General features: G+C 44.9%; 1 protein-coding gene across 2 annotated transcripts in view; it reads left to right on the forward strand.

Moving 5' to 3' along the window:
• Positions 1–6,041: 6,041 nt before the first annotated feature.
• The window catches only part of st6galnac5a (ST6 (alpha-N-acetyl-neuraminyl-2,3-beta-galactosyl-1,3)-N-acetylgalactosaminide alpha-2,6-sialyltransferase 5a), a 71,729-nt gene continuing 64,742 nt past the window's right edge, over positions 6,042–13,028 (forward strand). Inside the window, exons 1-2 of one of the 2 annotated variants that reach the window (XM_043698683.1) lie at positions 6,042–6,267; positions 6,565–6,762. In XM_043698683.1, coding sequence (XP_043554618.1) covers positions 6,253–6,267; positions 6,565–6,762 — 213 coding nt within the window. In that variant the 5' untranslated portion in view covers positions 6,042–6,252. Of the gene's footprint in view, positions 6,268–6,292; positions 6,763–13,028 lie in introns of those variants that run through there. The other variant, XM_043698682.1, reaches the window with a different exon arrangement.

Consider the following 13,028-nt stretch of genomic DNA (forward strand, 5'->3'; position numbering starts at 1 on the left):
TCATTCCATACACGTACCACCCTCTGTGTGAAAATGTTGCCCCTTAGGTCTCTTTTATATCTTTCCCCTCTCACCCTAAATCTATGCCCTCTAGTTCTGGACATCCCGACCCACGCCCCCCCCCCAACCTCCCAGGGAAAATACCTTGTCTATTTGCCCTATCCATGCCCCTCATGATTTTATAAACTTCTATAAGGTCACCCCTCAGCCTCTGATGCTCCCGGGAAAATAGCCCCAGCCTGTTCTGCCTCTCGCTATAGCTCAAATCCTCCAACCTGGTAACACCATGGGGCAGCACAGTGGTACAGTGGTTAGCACTGCTGCATCACAGCGCTAGAGATCTGGGTTCAATTCCCACCTCAGGCAACTGTCTGTGTGGAGTTTGCACATCCTAATCTAAAAAAAATCCTTGTAAATCTTTTCTGAACCATTTAAAGTTTCACAACTTCTTTCCGATAGGAAGGAGGCCAAAATTGCACGCAATATTCCAACAGTGACCTAACCAATGTCCTGTACAGCCGCAACATGACCTTCCAACTCCTGTAATCAATACTTTGACCAATAAAGGAAAGCATACCAAACGCCGTCTTCACTATCCTATCTACCTGCGACTCCACTTTCAAGGAGCTATGAACCTGCACTCCAAGGTCTCTTTGTTCAGCAACACTCCCTAGGACCTTACCATTAAGTGTATAAGTCCTGCTAAGATTTGCTTTCCCAAAATTCAGCACCTCACATTTACCTGAATTAAACTCCATCTGCCACTTCTCAGCCCATTGGCCCATCTGGTCAAGATCTGAGGTAAACTTCTTCGCTGTCCATTACACCTCCAATTTTGGTGTCATCTGCAAACTTACTAACTATACCCTTTATGTTCACATCCAAATTATTTATATAAATGATGAAAAGTAGTGGACCCAGCACCGATCCTTGTGGCACTCCACTGGTCACAGGCTTCCAGTCTGAAAAATAACCATCCACTACCACCCTCTGTCTTCTACCTTTAAGCCAGTTCTGTATCCAAATGGCTAGTTCTCCCTGTATTCCATGAAATCTAACCTCGTTAATCAGTCTCCCATGGGGAACCTTGTCAAACACCGTGTAGTGCATTTAGATCACATCTACTGCTCTGCCCTCATCAATCCTCCTTGTTACATCTTCAAAAAAGTTCATGAGACATGATTTCCTATGGACAAAGCCATGTTGACTATCCCTAATCAGTCCTTGCCTTTCCAAATACATGTACATCCTGTCCCTCAGGATTCCCTCCAACAACTTGCCCACCACCGACGTCAGGCTTAGAATGGAGGAATATCAGTAAATGCAGGAGGACAAATAAATGAAGCTGTAGCGTACGATTGCAGTTTGTGTAAATACAGGCGTAGAGTTCGAACACAAAAGAGGTCACACTACTTTCAACCAACTTCCAACTGTGAAGGAGGCCACAGTTGGAAGCTGCGGGAAGGACTTGCATTTAGATGGTGCCTTTCACAACCGCAGGGTTTCCTAACACAATTGACAGCCAAGATCTCATGCAGTTCTGTGGGAAGGATTTCAAAGCCAAAATCACAAAAGACAATTCCCGAGATGGGAGCTGATAATTCTCCAACATCGCTAGTCTGAAGAATTGCCAGAGCCCTGTGATCATAAATAAATGTGCGTCTCATAACCTTGTACAGTTTGTGTAGCCTAATAAATTCTTGCAATGTTGTCATAAAAGTGGAAAATCACCGAGAGATTCTGCTATCTCTGGCCAAGATACCACTGTGCAATTGTGCATTTTTCCCTTGAGTGATAATATTACTACAAATCTTGTACAAGTAAGACACTTATAGTGGTAGAGTCATAGAGTCATAAAGATGTACAGGACGGAAACAGACTCAACTCGTCCAGATATCCTAAATTAGTCTAACCCCATTCACCCACACTTGGCCCTATCTCTCTAAACCCTTCCTATTCATATGCCCATCCAGATGCCTTTTATATATTGTGATTGGACCAGCCTCCACCACTTATGGTTACACAAATAGGAAAGTTTTAGAGGGATATGGGCCAAGCGCTGGTACATGGGACTAGATTAATTTAGGATATTTGGTTGGCATAGAAGAGTTGGACTGAAAGGTCTGTTTATGTGCTGTACATCTCTATGACCTCCTCTGACAGCTCATTCCATACATGCACCACCCTCTGCGTGAAAAAGTTTTGCCTTAGGTCCCTTTTAAACCTTACCCCTTCACCCTAAACCTATGCCCTCTAATTCTGGACCCCCCCCCCCCACCCCCCCCCCCACCCCAAAGAAACAATGCTCCAGGGAAAACAGCCCCAGCCTATTCAGCCTCTCCCTATATCTCAAATCCTCCAACCTTGGCAACAGCCTTGTAAATTTTATTTGAACCCTTTCAAGTTTCACAACATCCTTCCGATAGCCCAGAAATGCACACAATATTCCAAAAGTGGCCTAACCAATGTCCTGTACAGCCACAACATGACCTCAATGCTCTGAGCAATAAAGGAAAGCTTTGTTAAACCTGCAATGTTTGTGCATGCACGTATGTGTCTGTTTTTCAGTCCTGGACTGAGGGGACTACCAACCCTCTCATCAGTAAACTAACTTTAATGGTCTTCCTTTGGATATCACAGGAAACTGAACTGCAGAACTGTTTTGGTCCCAGTCCTCTGGGTGCTCCAGTTTCCTCCCACAGTCGAAGATATGCAGGTCAGATGATTTGGCCATTCTAAACTGCCTGTAGTGTTAGGTGCATTAGTCAGAGGGAAATTGGTCTGGGTGGGTTTCTCTTCAGCGGGTCGGTGTGGACTTGTTGGGCCGAAGGGCCTGCTTCCGCACTGTAGGGGATCTAATCTAATCTATTTGGCTCTGTTTTCTTGATAAATGGATTACTGTCTCCACTGTTACCTGCTCTCTCCATGAGTCGGAAAACTTCATCAACCTGCTTCCCAGTTCCATCCTTCCATCACTTTTACACGGTCCATCACTGATTCTTCCCTCCCCATCCCTTTCTAGTCTCTCCCCATTTCCCTAAGTTTTGGCTGACCATAACCATTCATTATACACTCACTGACCCTCATAGCTAACGTCACCACACTGTCTCTCACCTTGTGTCATACCAGAAGGATTTTATTCTATTTTCCCAGATTCGGCATCTGCATTGCATCCAGGAGGTTCCCAGTGACCTGGAACAAAACTGGACAAGCCATTCAAAAACAGTGGCTATGAGAGCAGGTCAGAGGCTAGGAATCACGCAGCAAGTAAGTCACCTCCAAACGCCCCAAAGCCCGTCTATCATCTATTCAGTACAAGTCAGGAGTGTGATGAAATACTCCCCACTTGCCTGGATGGGTACAGTTCCAGCAACATTCAAGAAAATTGACACCATTCAGGTCAAAGTACCCTGCTTGGTTGGTACCACTTCAATAAATATCCACTCCATTCACTACCAATACACAGTGGTGCAGTATGTACCAGCAACAAGAGGTACTGTTGAAATTCACTGCGGCTCCTTAGACAGCACCTTCCAATCCACAAACGTGACCATCTAGAAGGACAAGGGCAGCAGATACATGGGAACCTGCAAGCTCCCCTCTAAAATGTATCACAGCTTTCAGAAAAGAAGTGATATTGAGCAACAAAGAATTTGAAAGGGTATAAGGGAAAGATAGGGAAATAGGATGAAGTGGATATCTCTTTATAAAAGTTCAAGTGCAATGGTCACACGACCTCCTCTTCTGTTGTTAAACGTTATGATTCTAAGAATATTTTCTGTCATTGTTCAACGACCATCTCACAATTCCGATACTGTTTTCAACGACGATATCAATTTTGTAAGAAAACCCATGCTATCTGATTAAATAAAGAAAGTTCATTTATATAGGGTAGCTAGGTGGCTCAATCATTAGCCAGGGACCTGGGTTCGATTCCAGCCTCGGGCGACTGTCGGTGTGGAGCTTGCACATTCTCCCTGTGTCCGCGTGGATTTCCTCCGGGTGCTCTGGTTTCCTTCCACAATCCAAAGATGTGCAGGTTAGGTGAATTGGCCGTGCTAAGTTGCCTTTGGTGTTCAGGGATGTGTAGGTTAAGTGCATTAGTCAGGAGTAAATGTAGGTCAGAGGCTAGGAATCACGCAGCAAGTAAGTCACCTCCAAACGCCCCAAAGCCCGTCTATCATCTATTCGGCACAAGTCAGGAGTGTGATGAAATACTCCCCATTTGCCTGGATGGGTACAGTTCCAGCAACATTCAAGAAAATTGACACCATTCAGGTCAAAGTACCCTGCTTGGTTGGTACCACTTCAATAAATATCCACTCCATTCACTACCAATACACAGTGGTGCAGTATGTACCAGCAACAAGAGGTACTGTTGAAATTCACTGCGGCTCCTTAGACAGCACCTTCCAATCCACAAACATGACCATCTAGAAGGACAAGGGAATGAGTCTGGGTGGGTTACTCTTTGGAGGGTCGGGGTGGACTTGTTGGGCCGAAGGGCCTGTTTCTAAACTGTAGGATTCTTTGAAGGGCTTTTAACAACTTCAAAACATCCCGAAAGCCAGTGATGTAACGAATAAAAGATATAAAGTTGGGGAACATTGCAGCCTATTGTGCACAATAAGCTCTGACACACAGAAATGTGATCATTACAGAATAGTCTGATTAAGTGATCAAAACAGAGAACACAGGAGAAAATCTGACAGAACAAGAGAGTAACAAACTCTTTTCAGAAGTGGTCTTAGTGTTTGAGGGATATTGAATTGAATCCCTACAGCCCCTTCAACCCACACCAATCTTCTGAAGACCATCTCATTCAGACCCCTGCCTGACAACCCTGCATTTCCCCATGGCTAAACCACCCAGCTTGCACATCCCTGCACACTATGGGCAATTTCCCATGGCCAATCCACCTAACCTGCCCATCTTTGGACTGTGGGAGAACCCCACGCAGACGCAGGGGGAATTTGCAGACTCTACATAGGCAGTCACCTGTGGCTAGAATTGAACATGGTCCTTAGCACTGTAAGGCAGCAGTGCTAACCACTGAGCCAGCATACCAACCAGTACTGTCCCAGCAGATCTCCAGGGCCATGAAATTTTTCCCATCCACGTGACAGGGTGGCAGTCCTTCTGTTTACTGCCTCATCCAAAAGGATACATTTTATTTGTAAAACACATGGTCAACTCCTAACATTTACACTGGGGGGAGAGAGAGCGAGCCTTGTCAGTAATGAAGCCAGAGATTTAATCCCCACACTGGGCCTTTTTATTAAAGACAATTTGGAAATATGGAGAGGGAAAGGAAAGGTTGGAGATATAAAGAGCATTGACGTGCCTTTGCTTTTGACAATGAACTGATTTACATTTACACATGAGAAAAATACTGGCCATGTTGGAAATCTGGACATAAAAACCAGGAAATATTAGAATCCCTCAGTAGATCTTGCAGCACTCAAGAGGAGAGGTGCAGAATTAACGCTCCCGGACAATGACCCTTCATCATGCATTTCCAACATTTTCTCTTTTAATTACATTCATACAGCTCCTTATCACCTCTCTCAGCAGCGTCTCCAATCATTTCAGGTATAATGAGATATTTTGCAATGCAGAGGGCGGATAGTTTTGGTACTGGTCTTTTAAAGGGACCCGCTTTGGATGTCTTTTGAACTCAAATCAAGTGTTCCACCTTTGCAAAGGTCAAAAGATTGTGTTGGTTTATCTTAGACAGAGAGATGTCTCCCCTGCTTTTGTAATTACAGCAAGGGAAGCAGTATTGAAACAGGGTGGAGAATAGAGCAGATAGAAAATACTCAACAGGTCTGACTGCCAGCTGCCTGAGACTTCTGCTCAAAACCACCTCCAATTTAATTAGCACCCTGACCTTTGTAGGTCTGACATAGGGAGGAGGCAGATGCCACAAATAATTTCTGTGGAAGTATGGAGAGGGGAGGAAGGTGATGTGCGGCGGAATAGGCACTGGGACCCTGCGGATTCCTGTGGACTCGATCAGTGCAGAAGGTGGAGTCTGCTGCATGAAGCGTGGAGATGATGCTGGAGAGAGACTGAGGGAAACAGAGACAGACAGAGCAGTGCGAGATTTTCAGTGAGCACACCAGCAGTATGTTCTCTGAATGCAACCTTTGCAGAATCCCTTGTCTAAGGAGGAGAGAAGCTAATACAATAGTCTAAGTAGAGAAAGAGAGAGAGAGCGATGAGATTACAACCCAAGAGCACAGCAGCAGAATGAAGAAGCTGGTGGTAATGTTTAATTTGCATATGGTGATTTTGCAAATGTATATCTCGCTGTTACTTGCAGTTTGAAGGCTAGTTTAACTGTAGACATTGCAGCATGCAGATGGGTGTTGTATTGAGACCAGCAAATTAAACTTTTCGATAACCGTTATAATGTTGTGCAACGCTAGAGAAGGACCTCGATCTTGAAACTCACTTTGCATGTCTCTTTCTCTGTGCTGTTCCCGCACGTGTGGCGAACTGTTCAATTTCTCTCTTTTATCTCCTTGCAACGATCGTTCCTCGCGTGCCCGTTTTGTGCAGAGGCATCTGCTCGGAGTGTTTGTGGGCATTTCCACTTGTGGCACCCTGCTGGTACTGTACGCTTCCTCCAGCGATCTCCGAGCTGGTCCCTGGGTGTCGTTCGGTGCAGAGACCAGGAGGAGGAGAGATACAGACCGGAGCCCGGAGCCTTCCTCACTGCCACTGCTGAAGGGATACATCAATTTCAGGGACCACAAGGTAAGAGGATGCAGGATTTCAGCAGCTGGGCACTGGCCTCCCCTCTCGCTCTTTCTCATCTCCAGTTCGATTGTATTTAGTTAATAATTGGACAGGTCCCATTTGCAGTTCCTGTGCATCAGTGAAGTTGGAGCGGGGAAGACTGATGGAGAGCTTTCAGGAGGTATCTGCCGCTTTAATTGAGAGGAGTGGATGCAGAGTGGAGAGATGGTTCCAAGTGGCAGCAGGGTACAGCGTAAAGGGACACCTGAAAACCCTAAGGGAGATTAGGGCTTTCTTTTAAACAGACTGTAGCCATTGGCTGTAGTTTGAACACACTGCCTGAAAGGGATTTGGAGGGAGGTTCAGGGGAACTTGTAAAGTTGAAAAGGGAACACTACAGGGCAATTAGGACAGGCAGTGGGGTAAGAGCAGGGCACAGGGAGCTCCTTGTATGTGGGCTGGATTCTGTTGTAAGATCTCAGTGTGATCAGGCCCCCAGGGACAGTTTAGGGGTTTACAGAGAGACCCCTTGTCACCGACAGAGGTGGGTCATTCAGATACAATGTCTGGAAGCATTGCTTCCCACTGAAGGTGCTGGAGAATTGGAACTTACTCACTGCAAACTCGGAGGCTGTGAGGAAGGGGGAGTGGGATGTATTAGTGTCTGCTTAAAGCAGGGTGGCATGGTGGGTCAGTGGTTAGCAAAGCTGCCTTACAGTACCAGGGACCCAGGTTCGATGCCAGCCTTGGGTGACTGTCTGTGTGGAGTCTGTATGTTCTCCCTGTGACTGTGTGGGTTTCCTCCCACAGTCCAAAGATGTGCAGGTTAGGTGGATTGGCTGTGCTAAATTGCCCATAGTGTCCAAGGAGGTAGATTAGCCATGGGAAATGCAGGGTTACAGAGATGGAGGGAGTCTGTGTGGAATGCTCTTCAGAGGGTGGGTGTGGACTCACTGGGCCAACTAGCCTGCTTCCACACTACAGGGATTCTCAGATAGCATTTAAACCAGTCCTTCTTCATTCTCTGCTGTTTGCAGCAAGTGATTTTTATTAATGACTTTGTTGAGAGGGACCACTTCTCTGCAGTGGTGGTTTCTTGGTCCGTTTCTCAAAGGGTTGGTGATGCCTTTCCCAGTTGTCGTTCCCTGCCTTGACTTCCCCTCTCACACCCTGTTTCTACTCTGACCCGGTGCTACCACTGTCCTGGCAATTCCATGATCCATCACCTCTCACCTCTGGGACTGATACTTCCCAGCACAAAATCTCAGCTCCTTCCCCAGTAAGGAGATGCCAATGAGGAGGCAGGCTAGCCTGCTTTTGGTGATATTTGTTGAGGAATGAATATTGACCAAAGCACTGGGAAGAAATCTTTGATTGCATCTAAGAGGGCAGTCAGGGCCTCTGTTTAACATCTCCTGTGAAAGGTGGCATCTCCAACAGTGTAACACAGGATATTGTCAGAGTCGGAAGATTTGGATTGGAGGGTTTGAGCTATAGGAAGAGGCTGAGTAGGCTGGGGCTGTTTTCCCTGGAGTGTCAGAGACTGAGGTGGGAGGATGACCTTAAAGGGGTTTATAAAATCATGGGGGGGTATTGATAAGGTGAATAGCTGAGGTCTTTTCCCCAGTTCAGGGGAGTCCAAAACTAGAGGGCATAGGTTTAAGGTGAGAAGGGAAAGATTTAAAATGGACCCAAAGGGTAACATTTTCATGCAGAGGATGGTATGGAATGAGCTGCCAGAGGAAGTGGTGGAGGCTGGTACAATTACAACATTGCAAAGGCATCTGGATGGGGGTATGAATAGGAAGGGTTTAGAGGGATATAGGCCAAGTGCTGGCAGATGGGACCAGATTACTTTAGGATATCTGGTCGGCACGGACGAGTTGGACCAAAGAGTCTGTTTCCGTACTGTACATCTCTATGACTCGGCAGTAGGGTGACATTTACATGATGCCAAAAATGAAGGGTTGAATTGAGGACAGATAGTATTATCTCTTTATTCATTTGCATTTAAAATATGATTTAACTGGTTAAAATGATAAAGGTACAGACAACAGAGTAATTACTTCCTCCATAGCAAGGCGATAAAGTGCTAAACTTGGAATTTGGCCATTTCAGAGACAATTGTAAAGTGCCTTTAACACATCAATGTTAGAAATGCAGAACTCACTCCCCAAATGGTTCGAGATAATGGAGGCTTTGAAATCTGAGTGTGATAGATTGTTGTTCAGTAAGGGAATAAGGATTTATGAATCTAAGACAGGTAAACTGAGTTGAGGCAGAGATTAATCTTAATCTAACAGAATGCTGGAGATCACAGTGGGTGAGGCAGCTTCCATGGAGAGAGAGCAAGCATTTGAGTCTCAATGACTTCTCTTTGTTTGCAGTTCAGATTCCAACATCTGCAGTAATCTGTTCCAAACAGAATGTCGAAATGGGGCCGATGGATTCAGTGACTGTTTCCTTTTCCATAAACTGAAGGGAATGTGAGGCCCTTTCTGGACATTGTGTTGAGCCATGCATTTATTGCCCATCCCTAGTTGCCCTTGAGAAAGTGTACAGGTGTCTGTGTCGGACTGGGGTTGGGCCAAGTCAAAAGTCTATAATGTGACCGTCGATTTGGTGTCTCTTCTTATTTTTGAACATGGAGTAACCTTTGCCACTTCCTCATTCCACGTCAGTGGGTCAAAACCTTGAATTCCCTCCGATACAGCATTGTGAGTCTACCTCCAGCATAGCTGGAGTTAGTTAGTTAGCCTCAGTTAGTTAGTTAGGCATGACTCAGTTAGTTAGGCATAACTCAGTTAGTTAGGCAACTGCCTGAGGAAGGAGCAGGGGCTTTGAAAGCTTGCTGTCTCAGATAGGCCGGCTGGACTATAATCCGGTGTCGTGTAATTTTTGACCTTGGAAAGGTGATGGTGATGAGCTGCCCACTTGAATCACTACAGTTCACATGCTGTAGGTAGACCCACAGTGCCATAAGGGAAGGAATCCCAGGATTTTTAACCATTGATGCAGAAGGAGGACATGGCAAAGGCTAATCCACCTTCAAAAATATTAAGCGATAACAGATCGACTGTCACATTATAGTTCTTTAAGCTCTCCTTCCACCATGTTTGATAGCCAAGGCAGTCAAGGGCTTTTCCAGCAACATATTTTTCAGCTCTGATCTCCAGCATCTGGAGTCTTCACTTTCTCCTAGTCAAGGGCTATTGGACAGGGCTGGGCAGGCCCAGACAGGAAAGTGGATTGGATCATGCAACCAGGTTAGTCATGGTCTTACTAAATGATGGAGCAGGTTCGAGGGGCCAAATGGCCTGCTCCTGCTTCTACACTCTGCATTGTTCTTACATAATGAGAGAAAGTGATTGAAAGAATCATGAGGAAAATAGATGGCACATGTTGAAGGGCATGAGGTAACTGAAGGTAGTGAGTACCATTCCATTTTAGTACAGGGAGACCTCCTCCAGTGGTCCCCAGCATCACAGGTACCCGTCTTCAACCAGTTAAATTCACTCCCACATGATATCAAGAAACAATTGGAGACACTGGATGGTGGAAAGGCTTTGGGACATGAAAGCGTCTGGCAATAGAACTGAAGGCTTGTGCTCCAGAACCTGCCGCTCCCCTAGCCAAGCTGTTCCAGTACTGATCCAACACTGGGCGCCAACCTGACAATGGGGAAAGATGACCAGGTATGTCCTGTATATAAAAAGCAAGACAAATTTAACCCAGCCAATTACCACCCTATTAGTCTACTCTCGATCATCAGTAAAGTGATGGAAGGTGTCACAGACAGTACCATCAAGCAGTACCTGCTCAGCAGTAACCTGCTCAGTGATGCCCAGCTTGGATTCTGCCAGGGCCACTCAGCTCCTGACCTCATTACAGCCTTGGTCCAAACATGGACAAAAGAGCTGATTTCCAGAAATGAGGTGAGAGTGACAGCCCTTGACATCAAGGCTGGTATTATTGTTGGACTGCTAATCCAGAGACTCAGCTGTTGTACTGGGGATCTGTATTCATAGTCCCACCATAGCAGCTAGTGGAGTTTTAATTTATTATAAGTTGAATTTTTGGAGAAAAGCTCATCTGGGTCACTAATGCCCTTTAGGGAAGGAATCTGCCATCCTTACCTGGTCTGGCCTACATATGACCCCAGGCCCACAGCAATGTGGTAGACCTTTAACTGCCATCTGGGCTATTAGGGATGCGCAGTAACTGCTGGCTCAGCCAGCGACACCTTCATCCCATGAATGAATTCAAAAGAATTAATCTACGACTGATAGACAACAGTGTGTGGTGATAAAAAACAAAATGCTGAACAGCTCAGGCGAGAGAAGTGGTCTAAAGATTATCTCAGACTAATTAATTATTAATATCAATTCATTATTATTATTCATTTAACAATTATGTAAGTGATAAAGAGATCTTATCAAAGAAATCTTGATCAGTTAGGTCAATGGGCTGAAGAGTGGTGGATGGAGATTAATTTGGATAAATGCGAAGTATTGCATTTTGATAAAGCAAACAAAGGCAAGACTTATACAATTAAAAGTAGGGACTTGGGTAGTGTTGTAGAACAGAGAGACTAAGGGCTCAGGTATATAATTCTTTGAAGTTTGAGTCAAATATAGAAAGGGTGGTTGATAAGGTGTGTAGCATGCCTGCCTTCATTGCTCAGACCTTTGAATTTAGGAGTTGGGATGTTATGCTGGAATTGTACAGGACATTGGTGACACCTCTCCTGGAATAAGTACTGTGCGCAGTTCTGGTCATCCTGTTATAGGAACGATATTATTAAGCTGGAGAAGGTTCAGAAGAGATTCACCAGGATGTTGCTGGGAATGGAGGATTTGAATATAAGGAGAGGCTGGATAGGCTGGAACTTTTTTTTCACCGGAGGGTAGGAAGTTGAAAATAGTGAAGGGTATAGATAAGCTGAATTGCAGGCGTCTTTTCCCTGCGGTGGGGGATTTCAAGACTAGGGGGTGATTTTTTAAGGTGAGAGGAGAAAGATTTTAAAAAGACATGAGAGTGGTTTGTATGTGGAATGAACTTTCAGAGGACTTGGGAGATGCAGGTTCAGTTATGACATTTAAAAAACATTTAGATAAGTACATGAATAAGAAATGTTTGGAGAGATATGGGCCAAGGGCAGGCAGGTGCAATTAGTTTAGTTTGGGATTATGGTCGGCATGGACTGGCTGGACTAAAGGTTCTGTTTCCACACTGTATGACTATAAATATTTTGCGTCATTTGTGGGATTGCCGCAATTTCTACATGATTTTGAGGATGGACCTCTGCCAACAGTATCAAATTAGGAGAAGTGTTAAATGATGGATATTTATTACTCCTGCACTCAAAAGCCTCTTGACAAGTATGGACAAATCACTAAAAGATTCAGCATGTTTTTCCAGGTGTCAGGAATGCAATGCACAAAAGGAGTGTTTGTGGAAGACTGTCTCAAACTATATGTGATAAGACCACAACAGAGTATTGCACTTTTGTCTTCATGTTTTCAGACAGGCTATTGGTCAGGTTACAGAGAAAGACTGCAGGATTGATAGAGAATGATTTACAAGGTGATACTGTGCCTTTTCAAGGCAATAGCCGAAGAGGCATCATGATGAAAAGCATTTTAAATTTTAGAAGTTTAGTCAATTCGTGATGTTGTATTGATGTCCCAGATCTTGGTGCACAGGCCACAATGGCACAATTTGCAGATGATATGAAATTTGGAAGCATTGGAAACTGTGAGGAGGATAATGTAGGACTATGGACGGGTTGGTGGAGCCAGTGGATGGGTGACACATTGAGCTCAATAGAGGAGTGCATTTTGGTTGGAAAAAGCTGAATAGAAGATATAAAATAATGAGTTTAACTCTAAAGGGGAGGCAATGGCCTAATGGTATTATCGCTGGACTGTTAGTCCGGATATCCTGGTAATGCCACAGGGACCTGGGTTCATAATCCCAGCATGGAAGATGGTGGAACTTGAATTTGATTTAAAACAAAAATCCAGAAGTCTGTTCATGAATCAATTGTTAGAGAAATCGATCTGGTTCACTAATGCCCATTAGAAAGGTGAATTGCTATCCTTGGTAAAAACAATGACTGCAGATGCTGGAAACCAGATTCTGGATTACTGGTGCTGGAAGAGCACAGCAGTTCAGGCAGCATCCGAGGAGTATTAAAACCGATGTTTCAGGCAAAAGCCCTTCATCAGGAATAAAGGCAGAGAGCCTGAAGCGTGGAGAGATAAGCTAGAGGAGGGTGGGGG

This window comes from Chiloscyllium plagiosum, chromosome 11 (assembly GCF_004010195.1).
Source record: "Chiloscyllium plagiosum isolate BGI_BamShark_2017 chromosome 11, ASM401019v2, whole genome shotgun sequence".
In the NCBI taxonomy this organism is placed as follows: domain Eukaryota; kingdom Metazoa; phylum Chordata; class Chondrichthyes; order Orectolobiformes; family Hemiscylliidae; genus Chiloscyllium; species Chiloscyllium plagiosum.